Here is a 20,219-nt window from a genome sequence, read left to right as displayed (position 1 = left end):
ATAACAATGTGTTTGTGAGGATTTATTTCATCAGATAATGTAGATGTTTCAGTAGTTTGGTTGAATCTGAAACTAATAGAATATTGAAGGACGTCGAAACGTCGGAATAAAAATACTTTTGCCAGAAGAGCTCTATAGACTTGACTAATAGAATATTTTGTATACAATCATTACACCAGGTGGAAGCATTAAGTTGTCCATAAAATTATATTCAGTCATCAATAGAAACACTCCAAACAAACCAAATCCACCACAAATCAGCTTGTTAAGATTATTTCCTCTCGACATTCATAAACGTTATTAATACTTAACCAGTAAATTTTTTCACCATAAAACTTTATTCTGGCTGTGACTGTCATTTCTAAACTTCCATTCTAGTTTTATTTAATAGCAATTATTTTTAAAAAACTACTCCTGTGAAAGGAAGTCAAATTGTGTTACAAACTAGTTTCTGTAAATTGCGAACAATGTTTTACACTTCTTGATGCTTCCTATCACAATATATATAGAAGACACATCCTACTCAAACCGGTCAATGAAACGTGAAAAGTAGAAATGTAGCTTTGGTGGCCGTATAACCAACACACACACAGTATCAATTGCATCCGATTATATTGTTCTACAGTCATACAAACAAAATCACATGGTATTTTTCGGACAACAATAAAGCAGTAAATATTACATGTACTGTAATGACTGGTTTTGAAAACTCTAGCAAATTTAACATTTACAAATTTTAGAATAAATCGATGCCTAGTTTGTTGTTTTGATGAAAATAGCGACTTAATGTCGTGAAAAACAGTGCAGTGTTATTTGTGAAAAGTTATCTACAGACCAATTTGATTAGAATTTACATTTTGGGCAATTTTGCCCCGTACGAGGTAACCGGCTGCGATAATTACAGCAGCCAGAACAACAAACATCACAAGTAAGAAGATGTTGCCAGCTACTTCATTTGCTTCACCTCTGTCTCCTGGAGTGTCTGCGATAAAAAGTATGTTTAACTTAGATAAACATATGTGTACGAGAGCATTTGATACTGGAACTAGAGATTAACACCTCATACAGACTAAAAATAATGCCACTCTAGTATAAACTTCAAAGTAGGCCAAGCTTGCGCGAGATTGAAAGCCAATTCGAGAAGTAACTTTAAATTTTGATTCCTGGTTAAGGCAATGTATGTTTCTTTCACACAAAACAAAACGAAAAGTGACTTTAGGAGTCAAGCTATGCATAAGTTTGCCAAGATGGTCGACTGACAAGTTCAACCGACTTGTATTCAATAGTTTGTGGGTTCTAATCCTGTGACGGCAGCTTGCGTTTCACTGGGCAAGAAACTTTGGAATTGCTCTAATCCAGGGAAACCCGACGGATTGCACTACATTAACGTCCCCTCCGCTATAACGTAGTTGCTATAAATCTAGCAGCTCGACCGTGGACTGACTGTTAGTTAACGCATTCAGGTGTTGCAGGCTCTTTGAGGATTAAAATAAAACAAACAACAAATTCACTTTAAGGCGCAGTAATGTCAGTCATACAAACAGGCGAAATCTTTGATAATTGAGGCCTAAAATAGCCCAAAAAAATATATCCCTAAGAGTTTTAATTGGTAAATACAATAATTTGAGTAGTTACAACATAGGCAACTAAAGTATGAAGAGTTTACTTATTGAGTTGGTACCTTGCGTAAGCAAATACTTGGTAGTTTGCAAGATGTGCACTGGCCCTGCAGAAAGTCGCTGGCTGCGTCCATTGTTGTCAACAGATCGTCTTTTTCTTCCTCCACACATCTGCAGATAAGTTTTATATTAACAATTTTTATCATCACACAGCTGTGAAAATCAAGAAGCTAGAACCTGAAAAACCTTAGACATATCGTGTTTTTTCCCGGTGTATTTCCACTAAAGCAAACCTATTGAAAACTATTTAAGTCAAATATAATCCAGCAAACTGTGCAAGCAGTTCGAGAACGGACTTATAGTGAGTTTATCAAAACAAACAAACTCAACTCACCTGTCCAGGGCATTGTCCAGTTGAGTTTTGACAGACGGTCACGTCGCAGTGGATGTAGATAAATTGTTCTGCGTCGGTAAAGTTTGTCCACACAAAGCTCATCAGCTTGAACGTCGCAAAGTTGGCTTGGTAATTTCGCATCAACATTTTCGCGTCGGCAGCCTCGCCTCCACTGGGTGGCGCAACACATCTACTCATATTGGCACAAAATTACGCAAGGCTAAAACAGTGTGCCGTTCAGTTTTATGAAAAGCAAGAGTACACACTACAAATCTGTAGCGATTACGTAATAATTTGTGCAAACCTTGCAATAGTTATTTACCAAATTAGCTGGTTTTACTTGCTAAATTGCTCGAGTTGATAATATTCCCTGTTACAGTTAAATTAGGAGGTTGTTCGACCTTGCTATCTGGTGTTTACCCGCTTTAATCGTATGTTTTGGTATTGTGCGGTAAATTTGGCGCTGTTTTGTGTGTGAGAAAATGTGCAAGCGCTAACGGCAAAGGCATAGTTGTGCAGTTAATGTCACGTGCTATGAATTTATAAAACGTACCGCTGATGTAATGGCTCATAACAGTTTTAGTCTTACTGCAGTTAACTCTTTGGCTTACTGTTCAATTACTTGCATTGAAGTAATAAACAAACGAACTGAAGTGCAAGACACGAGTGTTTCTAGGACTTGGTCCTGACAAGCCCAGGAGCTTGGGAGATTAAGGACGGTGGTATAACTCTTTAATTTGTAGTGACACGGTTATACCCTTGAGACTCATCAACGAACATTAACATAAACATTCGATCACTACAAATCCAATGCAAGTAATGCTTACCCGCTTACTACAACAGGGTAGTTCGGCAAACCACTGGAGTTTTCAACGCGTGTGACCCAACATTCTTCAAGCTGTGCACAAAATTGTACTGAAATCAAATGTGCAACCCCTATAGCACCTAAATGATGCTTAAATATTTATCATGGGAATAAAAACTCAAAAGTGTTTTACAGTTTTAAAATCTTTACTCAAGAAGATGGATAACGTCACACACAAAATAATGCAACAAGTGTAATGTGCATTTTCTACAAAACTCGAACTACAATTTAGTAACCTTTGTTGCCTTAATGATTTACCTGGACAGTGAAGTCATCGTTGCGTGGAGAAATTTCTTTAAGTTTAACTTCAGCAAATATGTAGTTGGGCACAGTGACTTCCCCGGGCAAGCTTTCGTTGAAATGTTCGTTTGTAAAAAGATTTAGAGCGACGTCAAAGCTTCCTGTTTTCTCAGCCGAAATTTCAACGGATCTGCACATTGTTATTTCGAAGAAAATTAAACAGATTTCTATATTGATTTAGAACTAAAGTTTCATTTTCTTGTTTTTATTTGTTACTTTTCATAATGTTTGGCTAGTACTAGTGATGATAAAGCCAACATTGCTCGTGGAAACTATTACCAACTGATGTCGTGTGCCGTGTAACATATGGCATGTGCCCTTGTTGTCCCCTTACCCAACTTGTGGTTTGACATTGGATGACGAGAGAAGTAGATCGGATTCAAATAGACAAGTCACATTGAGCTTGTTTTGAACGTCGAGTTGGATCACGTCAGTAGACGGAGCTAGGAATCTCCAGACCAGGAAAGACACTGACACCATATCGTTCTCATTCTGTTCATACAAAAATGTACGTAATCATGTTTTATACGAACGCAATAAAGTTTACTAAACAAATCAATGGAAATACCTGTTTGTTTTGTGCGATAAACTAGATTTCGTCTTTGCTAATTATCATTTTTTTGTTTGAAATCAACCAAGTATGTCTAAGCATTGTAAATATTATCATACAGCGTTGATATATAAAGCAATTGCATTTTACCTTGTAGACAAGTTCACACTGACCAATGTCCAACACAAACACCGGGTCTGACCCCATGACCTTGCAGTTGACCCTAAATGCTCTCTGCATAATACTGGATTTCCCTGTTGGTGAAATCTTCTGTATAAAGTGGCACCCTGTAGCCTATTTTTTAATGATGGTGTCACAACTGGGGTGCCATTCCTTGATGTACTATTTTCCTCACACAGCTTAAGACTTCCATGACATACTGCAGCAGGGTCATGACCTTTTCTCCTTTCTGTGTCATGTACTACGGATTTGTTTTTGGTGAAGTGTAGAACCTGTCCATGATACACAATGTGACCTTTGTCAAGATAATTTTTTAGCAAGTCCATCAATAGAATATGGATTTTTGACCCTTTACTGTCACTTTGTTGGGAGTCACAAGACATTCGAAAAGAAAAACAGTGTCCAGATCTTGTCATAAAGCTCATATATATATATATTGATTTCCAAGTTGTGTGGTTTATTTGGATTAAATTTGCGGAATCTAAATCTTCCTTTGAAAGGACAAGTTGCCTCATCCAAGAAAATTGATTGAGTCTGTTTCACTGCTAAATTAAATGTGCCTTGCAGTATGTCAACAACTGGACGGATTTTGTGCAATTGGTCATGGCCATCTTCTCGAGCTTGAATGTGTGATAAATTATTATTAACATGCAAAACATGCGGGGCGGTTAAAAACCTATTCCGACCCATGTGTTGTGGACAAAACACTTCAACAAGCGATGCTTTGATGCCCAATAACTTTGCAATGATGGCTTTTTTACTGTACCCATGTGCATCGTGATTCCTAAACTCATTGTGAATAGGTCAGAGCAATTTTCATCAGGAAATCCACGCTTCTAAAATGGTCTTAAAATAGATCGCGCTTATATGACGAAGAATAAAGATCGACAACTAAATGTCTGCTACTAATGGTTATTTTGGGCTTAATTTTTTTCTTTATTCCTTTCAAGATAAATTTAGGTGTATCATATTTTCACGACTTTTCTCTCCACTAATTGCCGTAATGTGACTATACTAACTAATGTGGATATTGTATTGACACTTACATTGTCTACAGCTTACTTCAAATTCTTTAATTAACTACTAGAATCTGGCACAAATAACTATAGTTAATTGGTTGTTTAACGAAGTTCGTTGAAAAAAATTCTTTTAGTTGTAACTACAATATAACAAGCGTTATCACTGACGATCGTTAGAATTTCCGCTTTGAGCGTGCAAAGCCGTGCACGCAATGGTTAAAGCGCTGTGGTTGACTGTACGAAGCTTGTTAGAAAACGCTTTTTAAGCATGCAAAGACGTGCTTGCAACAATCTATATGGTTGACTGCACGATGTTCGTTAGGATACCCAGTTTAAGTGTGCAAAGTCGTGCATGTAATGAGCGGATTGATTGACTGCAAAATACATTTTTTAAAAGATATAATAGAAAATTGCACAACACATTTGGTTTCAGTTTCAGTTAATAGGAATGAATGTTTTTATTCTGATATTTTTGTACTGCGTAGTAATTTATAAACAATATATAAATACACAAAAAAAAGCAACCACATAGTTTTCTAGTTTTAAATATTCGTCATCATAAAACAGGCTAAAATTTAAACATCAACATTTTTAGAGAATACATTAGAATTTTTTACCACATAAATGAGTTTGATAATCAATTAGCTTGGCAGCTCGTTTGCGCAGTTAACGCGTATAGTTTTGGTAAAGTCCCTTGCCAAAACGTGAGCGTACTAGCAAATTCAAAACAAGCTAGAAACATACGGAAAAATATTGCTACATTTTTAAAATAAACGCACAAAACATTGACATTTTATAAATTTGATAATTAATTAAATTTTTGTTTACTGCTGCATGTTCAACAGAAGCTGTAACATCATATAGTATAAAACAGAAGGCGAAAGCATTTCACGATTGGAGAGATAAAAAAAGATAGCAATATATCCGGTGCCCTGCAGGGGCAAGTGAAACCAGAGCAAATTTAAAATCGTTTGTTTAGTTCTTTTATATTTGTACTAAACAACCATTAGTTGTTATGAGGTTGGTTTTGTTCTAGTTGCAGCTGGTTGTCGGGGTTTCGACCATTATCGCCACCTATGTGTGCTGGTTCTTCTGCTAGAGGTCCATTGGGATCGAAGTTGTCAAATGCAAATGGGCCTGGAAAAGTCCAATTTATTGGTAACAACAAAAATGCGCGTCCAACCATGTTTACAAGCGAACTTTTAATTATATTTCTTACGTGGGTTTTGAGCTGGTCGGTCCAAATCGTTTAGTTCATATTGGTTCTGAATCATATTTGGAATCTAAACAATAATATTTTTGTGATGCGTGAATCCAAACGGTAACTTGAGTTTAGTCACAAAATCTCAAGCACAGACAAAATCAGAAGAGGAAAAAAAATGATAAAAAAATCTAAAATTCTGGCTAACAATACCTCTTGGAAATAAGTGGGCAAATCGTATAGTGAAGCTTCTCCCTGCAAAACAAAACAAAAATGAAAACGCTAAGTGATTGCTTATTCCCACATATTTTGTGCGATTAAATGAAAACACAATCAACGATTTCGTGGTCTTTGTGTTGTTACTTAACTTGAAAGTCTGCTTGTGTAAACTGGGGCAAATTGAAACAAACTTGAAAGGATGTGTACATTAATATAATTGTAACCATACCTTCAAATCCGAAATTCCACCAAATGTATTAAGATATAATTTATCTTTTTGTATGTAATATATCTTAATGATACAGGAGATCGTGTATCGCTGGATTGTTCGTGATGGGTTTTACACTTCTTATAATAATAACTGACAGGACTTGTTAACAGATGTTGGTGGGCAGTAGTTTGAAATTGTATCACGATTTTCTTTAATTTGATTTAAGTTGTTAAGGCGAGATTTTGGTATTCACAAAATGCCAACTTTAATTTGTATATTTGTAGATTTCCATTTTTTTCGCTTGTTTGAACACAGCTAATAGTCTGTGACAAATATTTGAATCTGAAATGTACGAAAAGTTCAAACAGAATAGACATTTGCAAATTTTGTTCTTCCTTTTCTATGCCAGCTAACTAATAGAAATATTACATTATATAACACTAAAAACTTATGCAACGTTCACCCGCTTGGAGTATTTTGGTGTTTCTTTGGACGGCGGCTGAAAATCTGAAACAAAATTATGATTAAAGATTGTCAACTGTTTTGTTAACCACTATCCAACAACTAACTCGTTTGAGTAGTGTCTACTCGCTTATTTGAAGTCTTTTTCTTCTTTTTTGCTGACCTTTGTAGAGTAGATGCATATATTAATAGTTAAAGGTAAACCTCAGTAATAATACAAAAACTAAGGTAAGCAATTCAAAATAGTTGATTTTGCAACGTTAAAAGCACACAGCTTCTTTGTACAAACAAAAACTTTACTATTTTTAAGCAAGTTATTACTGACGAGTTACAGTTAAAACAAAAAGACTTTCGTTGAGGGTGGAAGTGACTTGCACCGAATAGTATTTCAAATAATATTTATATTCTTTATTTAAAGCAGCTTTATGTCTTGTAAAAATCTCATACTTTGTGAAACATGCTTTGTCACTATTTAAAAGCAAAATAACAAACTTCATTAAAACCATGTCTTCAGAAACGTACAGAATCAATTCTGTCTTTTTTTTCTGTATCATCATGTTGTGCTTTAATTGTATGATAAATTGTATCTACAAAAGAAAGCAATACAAACACACTCTCCACAACATTTTGGCATTATCTGAGAAGTACTAAGCCACCCCGTAACGATTTTGCCACCTAATATGGCAAAGTGCACATAACAACCGAAATTACCGAAAAAAGGAAGGACAAACAAACTGTGATCCGTGTCATACATAGTGTGTCAAGTGCTGTTGGGTGCATGCTTTGTGACATGTTGCAGATGTGATATTGTTTTACCGTATTTCATGTCGTGGGGGCCAGGTGTATTGTGCCATGGGTAGATTTATGTGTTCTATGTCCTGTGTAATGTGTTCACAGCCGTATGCCATTCGTGGAGTGGTTGGATGTTTTTGTCATGTGCAACATCCTGTTTTACTTTTGTCAATTTGTTTCCAAGTGTTGTCAACAAAAGACCACGTGTTACGTTTTATGACGCCTACTGTGTGTCTTGTACATGTTGTCTTGTGCCGAATGCCACTCCATAGCTGTTATATAATGGTTTGTTTTTCTTTTCCTTACCCGATTTGTGTACTAATTTTGGATGACGAGATAAGAAGGTCCGCGTCAAATAAACAAGTCACATTGAGCTTGTTTTGAACGTCACGCTGGATCACTGCAGGGGATGGAGCTAGGTATCTCCAGATCAGGAAAGACACCGACACCGTACCGTTTTCATTCTGTATAAGATCACGAAAATTACATATTTCCAAATTGGCAGCTTTTTATTATGCAGCAATAAAAAGATTATAACACTTATCATTATACCTAACTATGTATTGTTAATTGGTCCTAATAGCTAATGTTTTCTAAAAATAATAAGGACAAACTTTCTATGTGTTTGGAACAAAAATCCAACTTTACCTTAAAAGCACCTTTGCATTGGCCAATGTCAAAGGTAAACACTGGGTTTGACCCCGTGACTTTGCAGCTGTCATTGAGTTGAGAAAGGGAGGTTTCCCTGTCCAATGCGATGTAAAGCGTGTCGTTGAGTTCGTATTCTAATCTGTTCTGTTGATAAGCTGTTACTCTGCGAATATTAGACTGTTAAGTTTTCGTACATTATACAAGTCTAGACAACCAGTCATTTTTTTTCATTTTCCAAACATCTATACTATGTTGCAGTTTTTCTAGCGGCATCCCATTAGAAGAACCATTGCTGATAAGTAAAAGATGTCTCAATCAATAAAAAACAAGCAATTGCAGGCTTATGACAAAACAGACAGCACAACAAAATGCTTGAAGTACTACAATTTTTTCAACAATCTTCTGAATATTACTTTCAACAATTATCAATAAATTTCACAAAAGTATCAAAAAGAAAGTATTAACCTACCTGATGATCAAGTTTTCAGTCCTACATTCAACTGATGATTGTGTTTCTACTGTATATAAAAAAAAACAATTTTTAAACGAAATATAGAAGTTCGAGCACTATTCTGCCTTTTGTGGATTAAAATTTACTTCAGCACATCAAATTAAATTTGTTAATTCAAGTTTTCAAAATAAATATTGAAAATTTATTTTCAGACCACCCTTAACCTATAACCCATGCTGGCTGAGTTCAAGTGTATTTTAATAATTTGCATGTTGACATTTTGTGCCTAAAAGGAGAGTTGTCTCACCTACTGTCGCACTAAATCCAGTTCTCGCCCCACTATAGTCGCTCACAAACAAGACAGTGAGATTAGTTGCTGTCACCGTGTAATCAAATGACCCAAGCTCCCCCGAAAATTTGTCCACATTGCCCTCTTCGTTCTTGAACTGAAAACAATACAAATGTTAACATTTATTCCCCGAAGGCCACACTTGATGTCCTAAAAGGCCGCATACCTCCTTAAGGCCGCAAGTTTCTCGTCATAAAATTAGGCGCTCGACAAAAATAGGATTTCTGCCACCTTAACATATTGATTGTTTTTCTCAATAGTAAAAGCAAACTGGAAAAGCAGTTTATAATAAATATGTTACTCAAAAATCCAGCTTTTTTAAAAAACTTATACATGTATGAATTTCAGTGCGTACGGCAGGAAATCTCCTAAAGATACCAAACAGTTTCCAATCGATTCGTTGCGTTTAGGTTATAAACATTTTCAAATCGATTAGGATACATTATAATTTAAGACACTTACGTATAGAATGTCGTAGTTGAGCTCAGTGGTAAATGTGGAGAATTGGAGCAATAAGGTTGTGCTGCTATTCATTTGAAATCTCCAAATACAACCAGCAAAGTAGGGGTAGTTACGAGGAAACATTGGAGAGAGTAAATTGTACGGTATATCAGCAACATCTTCCCCACACGAAGTAACTAAAAAGCACAAAAAGCTTCAGACAGTGCATCTAGTAAAATTAGTTCAAGCAGTTGTTTTGACCATCGTGTTGTTAATTTTCTGTGACTTATGTCTAGTGGACGATCCGATACGCAATGGAAAATCACCAATATTTAAAAAGTGCCCATCAACTACGATTTTATTGTACATTAAAACTGTGTTTGAAAATTATACTTTCATTTAATTCATTGTTATTTTTGTCTGCATTTGACATCATTTTATTTGTTTCTGATACCGACCCGAAAACATGTTTCATCTACTTGCTTTACGCTTCGGTTAGAAAACAACCGTAGGTTATAAATGAATCGTAAGCCTGACTTACATTGTTGTAGATAAAACGACACAGATTCCGATGTGAGGTTTGTGACACAAGATATATAAGCAGACGAGCTTTCAACGAAAACCGGAAAAGATAAGCCTCCACCTTCCAACGTTCCAGCCAATTTACCTTGGTGGTCAGATCCCTCGTAAATCTAGATTTTTTTGTTTACGATTCACGCGTAAGGTTAAAGACAGGTATATAAATCCTAATTGTAAGAAATGAAATTCGAAATTATCGGGGAACTAACAGATGAATATTGAACTGAGCTCATTGCAAGGACAAAATTTGTAAAGTTTTACCTTGCAAAAGTTGTTTGCAGCAAGCTGTCCCAAACGGAAATGCGCAATTAACCGAGAGGAAACTCCAGTTGAAACAAATCGTAGGGCCCATGTGTTACAGTTAGGGGAAATTGCTGCATTATAATAAGCAGCGCTTACATTTTGCACTGCACACTGTGTGTCCGAAACTGAAAAAAGTAAAACAGTATAATAAGCTTATGCTCAATTACATCCTGTACCACTTTTGGCATGACGGCGTCTTTCGCCCAATTTGGTTGGTTAAGCCAGCATATTCCAAAGCTTTGAATTTATGAAAATATGTATCTTTCAATGTCCGCAAAGATAACGCAAAATCTCTCATTGTGTCGTATGACAAGCTATTGTTATGTGACACAAAGGGTTTTTGGGATGCTACTTGGTTGGTGTACTGCGGCCCGGTTGTCACAATTTGTTAAAGAACAGTATACAACATAGCACAAAAAAACATAAAATGTTTATGTACCAATATTTTCGTTAAAAATTTGTGACGTAACAGTAACTCGTATGCCCTTCCTTGCAGTATCGAATCATTTGCCATGTGGTGTTAGTTTTAGATTGATTTTAGAGATGTTAGCGTGAATCTTTATATTGCTATTTAAAATCTATATCAAGTTGAAAACGATGCTTTGCACGACTTCTCCTAAAAACCACCAATGTTTTCATGGATATGAACGTATTAGCAAAGAAAGCATTTTTTGCATTAATACCAAGGTAGGAAATATTTAAACAAATACTAAACAAAATATCATAAATGTGGTGCCTGAATTTTTGTGCCAGTGCTTCTCTCTAGACTGCTAGATACTAAAACAGTGATTTCCAACTTTTCATATCGCTTTTCCCTTTAAGTCACCTTTGGGACCCGTAGACCCCTTTAAGTATCTATCAAAACCGTAGTCCCATTTTTGTAACATTAGCGTCCGTGATACTTGCAACACAATCTCAATGTCTTTTGGATGATGTTTCTAGTGAGCCTACACCCGTGGTCCTCCAGAAAACTGCACTACAAAGTTTACTCTTATCTTACTGCCACAATTTGATTTATCATGCATACCACTCAAGTTGAAATCACAACAAAAATCAATAAAGTCACTTACCTCGGTGCAACATACTCAGCGTGCTGACAAAAAGCGCCGCTTTTAATAGTCGACTTGACATTATTACCTTGGAAAATTATAAACAGTAATACCATTAACTACCAAAAAAAAATTTTTTTTCCTAAGGGTCGATTTGCGTCGCGAAGCCAATGACGATACAGTACAGCTCAAAAGTAAGAGGAAGCAATCAAACTGGTGAACTGACGTTCGGTCAACATGCCAGAGACTTTCCCAGCACAAGCAAACATTTTGGTCATTTACAACGCCACAGAAATACTATTTGATTCAGGTAAAAATATTAAAAATCGGTATAATTGTAACCGAAATCATTTAAGTGAACCCGGATTTGGCCTAGGATTTTTGGGAAAGGCGAGGTGGTTAACTTTGACTGAACAAAGTAAGCTTACCCAACACTATCCACTATTATAGCGGATAACCGCCTTTAACTTACTAGATTTCCCTTGCATTGACGGCTTACTGCTAAAGACAAAGGTGTAATGTTCACACCGAACAACTAATACGAGTTTAATATGAATAATGAATATAAAATGGCAAGAACGTTGGCTATCTCCAAAGTTTCAACAAGTTACAACACAATACGACGACGTATCACAACTACAACGCGAACGTTCCAAACACCACGAGGCCCAGACAAGCACAACCCTAAATATAGCACACAATATGGCAGCTCAACAGTAACATGATCTTTCCGGCCAATCACAAATGTGCAGGCGCGACTCGTCGACGTCTAAATCACTGGTGCGAGACAGTAGTTAATTAAGTGAACAAAAGTAGCCGTACATTTTGGAAGTGTTATTATAAAAAAATTAAAACATAATTAAAGTTAAATATAGACAAAGTGTGCGTGTAGACAAAGTATATACAAATTAAATCTTATGAAGTGCAATAACGTGAAATATAAACAAAAAGTGTGAGGGAAAACATTATTAGTTCTTGTACATGATTTTTCATTTTAATTTAACCTTCCTTTAACGTGTTTCCACTGCTGTGGTCAAAAGTTCACTATTCTTCGATTCAATCATATAAGGAACTTATTGTTGTATGTCACATGTCGGTATTATTCGTTTGTTGTTACTGTCAGTATTTGTTCGTTTGTTCAGTGTTGCCACCATCGCGTCTTTCGCCCAATTTGTTGGTTTAAACCAACATATTCCAAATTAAGAAAATATATCGTTTGATTTTCGAAAATATAACGCAACATCTCCCGTTGTGCCGTATGACAACGTATTGTCATGTAACACAAAGGAATTTTGGGATGCTACTCGGTTGGTGTACAACTAAACAACATACAAAATAAAAGAAGTGCAAAGATGGATATGGATACTCTGTTTATTATTCCAGGAAACAGTTTCAGCTGCAAAAAAAGCGCTATTATTATCTGAAAATCAGTTTACTTTCTTATAAATGATTAAAAAGAAACGAAAATATATATCAAGATTTAAACGATGCTTTGCACCACATTTGCTGGCCACAACCAATATTTTAGTGGATATAAACGTATTAGCAAAAAAGTAACTCGCAAAGGTGTCGCATTAATACTAAAAAAAAATAGTTTAAAATAAAGTACTAAAATGTATCTAATAAATGTGAAACTTAAATTTTTGTACTAGTGTTACTTTCTAGACTTCTAGATACTAGAACAGTGATCCCTAACCTTTTATACACCGCTTCCCTCTTTATATAACCCTCAGGGTCCGTAGCCCCCCTTTTTGTAACATTACGATCCGTGATATTTGCAACCCAAACAGAATGTCTCTTGGAGGATTTTTCTAGTGAGCCTACACCCGTGGTCCTCCAGAAAACAGCACTATAAAGTTCTTATCGTACTGCCACGATTTGATTTATTATGCATACCACTCAATTTGAAATCACCAAAAAAATCAATAAAGTCACAAACCTCGGGGCAGCATATTCAGCGTGCTGACAAAAAGCGCCGCTTTTAATAGTCGACTTGACATTTTACCTTGGAAAATTATAAATAGTAATACCATTAACTACCTAAAATCTGTTCCCCCTGCAATAAACATGTCATATTGGGGTACAGCGGCACTCCGGTTGGAAACCTGAAACTTCTCATTATTGCCTGACATTTATTTATCAAGCGCCAAGCTTGCGACGCGGCGCCAATGAGGAGACAGACACAAGTCAACAACAAGAGGAAGTAATCAAACTGGTGAATTGACGTTCGGTCGAACATGTCAGAGACTCTTTCAGCACAAGCAGACATGTTGGTTATTCACAACGCCACCGAGATGCCATTTGATTCAGCTGAAAATATTAAAAATTTATATAATTGTGACCGAAATGAGTTGAATGATCCCGGATTTGGCCTAGGATTTTAGGAAAAGGCGAGGTGGTTAACTTTCACAGAACTAACTAAGCTTACTCAAACGTACCCACGATTATAGCGGGATCACGGTCCTTAACTTACTAGATTTCTCCTGCACTGACGGCTTACTGCTAAGGACAAAGGTGTAATGTTCACACCGAACAACTAAAACAAGTTTAATATGAATAACAAATATAAAATGGAAAGAAAATTGGCTATCTCCAAAGTTCAGTAAGTTACAACAAAACACGACACGACCACGTTTCACAACTACAATGCGAACGTTCCAATGACCATAAGGCCCAGGCAAGCACTGTCCTAAATATAGCACAAAATATGACAGCAAAAGTGACATAATCTTTCCGGCCAATCACAAATGTGCAGGCGCGACTCGTCGACGTCATAATCACTGGTGCGAGACAGTAGTTAATTAAGAGAACAAAAGTATCGCTCCGTTTTGGTAGTGTTATTCTAACAAAAATTAACCGGGCAACTGTAGAGAACGCAATACCACTGTTTGTGTAGGATGGCGACAATTCAAGTTTCAATGTAAACCATTTGCCTTTCCCATTAGCAGCACAGATTGCGACAATTGGGTTATGTGACCGATTGCAACAAAATTCAGCTAAAGGCGTTCTTTCAAACTAGATCCGAATTCTACCAAAATAATATCTTGAGCACCAATTTTGGTCAGCGCAGAGAGATAACAAAGCTGTTTGGTTTTGTCAACCCGTCGGCAACTTGACCGGATTTTTAAGTCACGCAGCCCTGCCAAACCTACCTGGGCAGGACAAAAAAGGCCCGCTCAACCGTAACGAAAATAAACATTCCTTTAAACCAGCCATGAGAGGCCAGAATGCTTCACAAGGCGCGGGTATAACATGTCGTTGTCCAGGTGTCATTCTGCGCTACAGTGCGAACATTTTATGTCTTTTTGTGCAGTGCGGCAATCCATTTCTTGTGCTTACAATGTACAAAGCGTTTTGTGTGAGAGCTTTATAGTTTAGGGTTTGTTTGCAGGCGTATTCGTTTGCTCAAGTAGATGTTAGTAACTTTGTCACCCAATTTTTCTGAATGTTTTGGTCAGGAATTTTATTGCGTTGTTACATTTTCTACAACTTGAACTGTTAAAATCGACGACTACACAAGTGATTGTGACATTTGGCTACTTAAGGTAAGGCCTAGGCATGACATTGGCCACTTAAAGTAAGACAGTTTGCAGGGTCTTACAGTCTGCAGCTAACTTTGTTTGGTAGTAACGCATTGCTGTTAAGTTTAAGATTTAGTTTGCTAGTTTTTGTTCCGAAATACTATTAGGATAAGTGTCTGTTTTTACCGACGACTATATAACCAACAACTATATAAAGATGTTTAAAAAAACTATATAACATGCAGTGTTATAAGAAAAGTGTACTAACTGCAGTATTTTTCAGGTATCACAGCAACGATGCTACTAATATTTCTTGTAATGCTGTCTGGTATAATCGGATGCTTGGAATGTAAATGTTCGGGAGAGGATTTTAGCATCGCTCCACGTCCCTATAAAAGTAAGATGACTTGATTGACTTGTGAGTACAAAATAATTTGTTTTGAATGGCCCAATCTCCAATCTTATAGCATATACAAATGGTCGCGGCCTGCAGTGACATTGGCGGCATTAAATTACTGTCAAATAGCGAGATAATGTTACAATTGTAGATTTAGGTTCTGTGCGATGAAGGCGGCAGTTTCTGCTTTCTCATACATTGTAAAACAATCCAATCCTTTTGACCAGGGCTTCTCAAACTGTGGGTCGCGACCCAAATTGGGGTCGTGAAATATAATTTTCGGGTCGCGAAACATCATGCGTTGTTATGACATTGTGACAATAAATGGTAAACGTGCGAATAACATCATTCACGTGTATAGGCTATACCTATCAAGGGGTCGCGCGGAAATTTCTTTTCTAAAATGGGGTCGCAGAGCAAGAAAGTTTCCCTGCTTTAGGCCAGTGATTCTTAACCGTTTTCGTGGTTTTACTTCACAAGGTTTCTTTGCATCTTTTAATCACTTACTTCCAGTGGTAGGATTCGGCCGGTTCGCACCGGTTCAATAGAACCGTCTCACGAAATTTTGTGAGATCAGCGAACCGGTTAGCATTACTGGTTACTGTCAATGGATTTTTTGAAACAGAACCGGCTGAAAATTAGACGTTTGTGATAGAACTGGCTGACAAAAATTTAAATTCCACCACTGCTTACTTCCTACATTCAATTGAAACCTTTTCTCTGCAGAACCTGAAAATCTTCCGGTGTGCGAGAAACCATACCGCGGTCCCAACTGCACCTGCCCTAACACCGTGTTTTGCTTCTTTCAGAGGATTGGGTTGGAACGTAAACGGGTGGTAAGTAAAACACTTACGTTATGTGGTAAACATGCCACTCTCTTAAAAGATCAATTCACTTCGAAACAGAATTTTGATTTCCACTAATCCGCATGTCCTGCAGCACTCCCAACCATTAACCATGTTTAACATTTGTTGACAGCCAGTTTGTCAGTATAAAATTGTATTTCTTCACAGCATAGCGGGAATCGGTGATAAATGCATGAAAGGCAATGTGATTGTGATACTATTCGTTTTGACGCAACGCTTCCTTTCCAGAAATTTTTGAAAGGGCACTGGAAGTGAGAAAATTAGTAATCAAACATGTTAGGGCAAAAGAATCAAACAATTTGGCATTATAGAAATCATGCAACAAAAAACATGAATTTGATTTTAAACATTCGCTTCATGTGAAAGAACATCTGACAGTTTGACATTCCATAACAAACACAAAAACAAAAATACATAACGTGTAATAAACATTGTTTTCTTCCTTTCAGGCGGAGGAGTTCGAACGTGAAATGGAGGTAAGTAAAAATTTCACATTCTGTGGTAATAAATTCAAAAGAGTTGAGAAATAAATTTAAGTCCAAAGATGAATGTGCTTCCGAGTAATCCGCATTTCATGCAGCATATGGGACTATTAACTGTGTTTAATAATTTTTGACAATCGTAAGTTTGTCAGTATGAATATGTAACGCTTTATTAGCATTAACTTTCGTTAAAGCATTGTGGGAATTGTTAAAAAATAACATGTATTTTTTCTTATGTGATCTTGTTCGTTTTGGCAGAACACTTTCATTCCACCGTTATTATACACTTAATCTGTGTTCTAAAACTGACCTTGGACGACAATATCTAGGTCAAAGCAAGAGACAAAATTGAATGTTTTTGTTTGTTTTTCTTTTTTACTGTTTTTGTAATTATTTGACAATAATGATACAAAAAGAATACGGACAAAACTTTGTTTAAGTTAGATCCATGGTTTCTAATAATTTCTCCCTAGGAACCAAAAATAACTGCAACATTTGTTTACCGTAAATCCGCACAAACACGGGTGTGGGGTCCCATTCGTTTTTGTTTGCAAAAACAATCATATGTGTAGATCGAATGATGTGTATAGTAAATTTGGAAATAGGGTATATAATATATAATATGGAATTATATTTGAAAACCACCTTTCTAGGTTTAATTAAATATCTCATGTTTGACACGTATATATTATGAATTGCTTTCAATACTAATTCATTGTGCGTGGATTTATTTTAAGGCTATTGTTCAGCAGAATATTATTAGCACAAGCATATTAATTTAACGATACGCGTGTTAATAAAAAAGATTTTTTTTCGACTTTTTGTGTAGGTTGTCAAAGACAATCGATTGGACACAAGAAACTTATGATAAAAAAACACACGTTTGGTCTTGAACTTTCGCTTCATGTTGGTAACATCTTCGATAATGTGTAGCAAACACAAAACATGTAAGCTTAGTTTTGGTTTTACATCTTTAGGATAACGAATGATGGGTATTTCGTCACTAGTTTTATGTATACTAAACTTTACCAACCTGCAATTGACAGAAAATTGTTAAAAAATACCTTAATACCTTATTTTGTTATTTCAGAAGATTAAGTTGGAACGTAAAAGGAAGGCAAGTAAAAGTGTAAAAGTACGTTATGCAGTAAAAATGTCACACTGCTAAGAGATTATTTCACGACCAAAGACGATTTTGCTTTCCATTTATCCGGATTACTTGCAACACCCCCAACCTTAACATTGATTGACAATCATAAGCTTGTTAGTTTAAATCTGTAACGTGCTATCCGCATTAATGTTCTTCACAGCATAGCGGGAATTGATGATAAATACATAAAAAGGCAAGGTGGTTTTCACACTAATCGTTTTAACGTTTTTTTCCTCATTTTTTTGAGAGGCATTTGTAGTGAAAACATTAGTAATAAATCATTGTGGGGACATATATAAAAAATTATCAAATAGAAACCCATACAACAGAAAACACGATTTTAAACTAGAACTGTCACTTCATGTGCTAGAACATCTTTTGCGATTAAAATTGCGATTTGGGTTGGTATCTACCAGGAAGTCGAACCGGAACTGAACCAGAACCCGCGAACCGGTTTGAGCTGTTAATTACATTAAACCCGAACCGAACCCGAACCGCTAATTACGATTTTCTAAAAACCCGAACTGGAGTTGAGCCCCATATTTTGTTTGGCGTTGGACCCGAACCGGAACTGAACCAGTAAAAAATCCAGTATGTTTCATGTTTTGCGATTTTTTTTCAAAACGACGCACTGAAGAATACGCGAGATAACACTTATAGGGCGTGTCAATAATGACAGTGCATGGTTAAAAATTTTTTGGGTAGAATTAAATTGAAACTAATGAAAATTTGAACCGGTTTAAAAACCGCAAACCAGTTCGAACCGGATAATTTTGCCCAAACCGGAACGAAACCCGAACCCGAAAATATATATTTTTAAAAACCTGAACCGAATCCGAACCTCTAAAAACAAAACGAAGTGAATCCGAACCGAACCTGAACCCGTATGACAAGCGGTTCGACTCCCTGGTATCTACTGGTAATTTAGTCATTATTTTTATTTTTACTCAGTTTTCGTTTTTTCAGGCGATGAAGTTCAAACAAAAAAAGTGGGTAAGTAAAAATTTTTACATTGTAGACAAATTTGGTAAAAATGCAACACTGTTGAGAAATAAATTCAAGTCGAAAGAAGATTTTGCTGCCGTGTAATCCGCATTTTATGCAGCCACCGGAACCACTTACTTTGCGTACGATTGTTCTCCAGGTCGTCTAGGAATTGCCGGAATTTATTAAATAGCAAACAAGGTGGTTTTCATCCTATTTGTTTTGGTACAACACTTTTTTTCACAACTATTTCGAAAAAGTTATTTTTCACCACAAATTGAGACTGAATTGCAAATGACACTTGAATATCTATCCAAATTTAGTTTTTTGCAAAATATTAAATATTGTTTTAAACAAAACACCTTATAAATTTGCAGGACTTCATAAATTTATCAAATCTATTCTGTAGATAATTAGTGATCAAAAACTCTCTTACATAATATCAGCTACATTCTTGTCAATAGAAAACGCATCACCTAAAACTATTTCGAAATATTCAACCTATAAAGTTTCGATTTGAATAAAACGTTATCTAATCAATTCAGTGGAGAATCACTGAAATAAAACATTGAAATATGTGACAAACCCGTTAATAAAACTTTGTTTGTAAACAGAAACAAAAAAATATGTACATCTGACAAGCACACATATTTCACCTCTTTCATCTAGCTGTGTTCTTGTTTGAAACCAATAACAGTAAAAAATTGTGTGGCTATGCAAATGTACAAATGCGTGACAAATTACTTTTGAGATGTTTGGATAGAAAAATAACACAAATAATAACTAAGAGCTATGGTATGAACCTTGTGTTAAGCTTGTATTTAGTTCTAATTGAATCCACCTATCTTCTCAAGGTGTTACAAGTTTCAAATTGCCACGATCCATGTACAACAAGCACATGGAGAAAGTCGTATTTGTCTTTTATGTTAGGAAGTCGTCTTGCTGTATGTCCGTTGCGTAAATTGTCATGGGCCCTCATGGGGCGGTCCCTCTCGTTGGGGACTGGTTTATGTAAAGTCGAACAATCTGTGACATCCCAAATTCTAACATCTAATGAATTTAGAAATTAAAAACTGAAAGGTCTGTTGTTTTTTGTTTAGTGAGCATTTAGTTTGTTTTTAAGTTTTATTTTTTCTGAGCTTTAAAACCCGCAAGGAACAGGGCGTTGTAAAAAATGCCTTAGC

General features: G+C 36.1%; 1 protein-coding gene across 1 annotated transcript; it reads right to left on the bottom strand.

The window, feature by feature from the left end:
* Positions 1 to 821: 821 nt before the first annotated feature.
* LOC145219262 (uncharacterized) lies at positions 822 to 11,717 on the bottom strand. Its single transcript, XM_080086647.1, has 21 exons — positions 11,657 to 11,717; positions 10,545 to 10,711; positions 10,246 to 10,396; positions 9,726 to 9,901; positions 9,222 to 9,360; positions 8,933 to 8,981; positions 8,461 to 8,626; positions 8,119 to 8,276; positions 7,128 to 7,183; positions 7,022 to 7,065; positions 6,342 to 6,383; positions 6,147 to 6,210; positions 6,002 to 6,064; positions 4,419 to 4,528; positions 3,974 to 4,180; positions 3,513 to 3,670; positions 3,137 to 3,308; positions 2,841 to 2,911; positions 2,014 to 2,203; positions 1,682 to 1,790; positions 822 to 982 (listed from the first exon to the last, which is right to left on the bottom strand). Exons 1-21 carry the CDS (start codon positions 11,715 to 11,717, stop codon positions 828 to 830), a joined length of 2,508 nt encoding a protein of 835 aa, XP_079942773.1. The 3' UTR covers positions 822 to 827.
* Between the last annotated feature and the right edge of the window lie 8,502 nt (positions 11,718 to 20,219).

The sequence above is a fragment of the Phallusia mammillata genome, chromosome 3 (assembly GCF_965637545.1).
Source record: "Phallusia mammillata chromosome 3, kaPhaMamm4.hap1.1, whole genome shotgun sequence".
NCBI classification, from domain to species: Eukaryota; Metazoa; Chordata; class Ascidiacea; order Phlebobranchia; family Ascidiidae; genus Phallusia; species Phallusia mammillata.
The sequence above is the reverse complement of the archived record's forward strand: the minus strand, read 5'-3'. Positions and strand labels throughout refer to the sequence as shown.

Coding starts and splice junctions, on each gene's coding strand:
- LOC145219262 (XM_080086647.1), bottom strand. CDS start 11,717: ATGTCAAGTCGACTATTAAAAGCGGCGCTTTTTGTCAGCACGCTGAGT. Junction 9,902..10,245: donor GTCGTTTTATCTACAACAAT/GTAAGTCAGGCT, acceptor TGTGCTTTTTAG/TTACTTCGTGTGGGGAAGAT. Junction 2,204..2,840: donor TACCCTGTTGTAGTAAGCGG/GTAAGCATTACT, acceptor CAATATGAGTAG/ATGTGTTGCGCCACCCAGTG.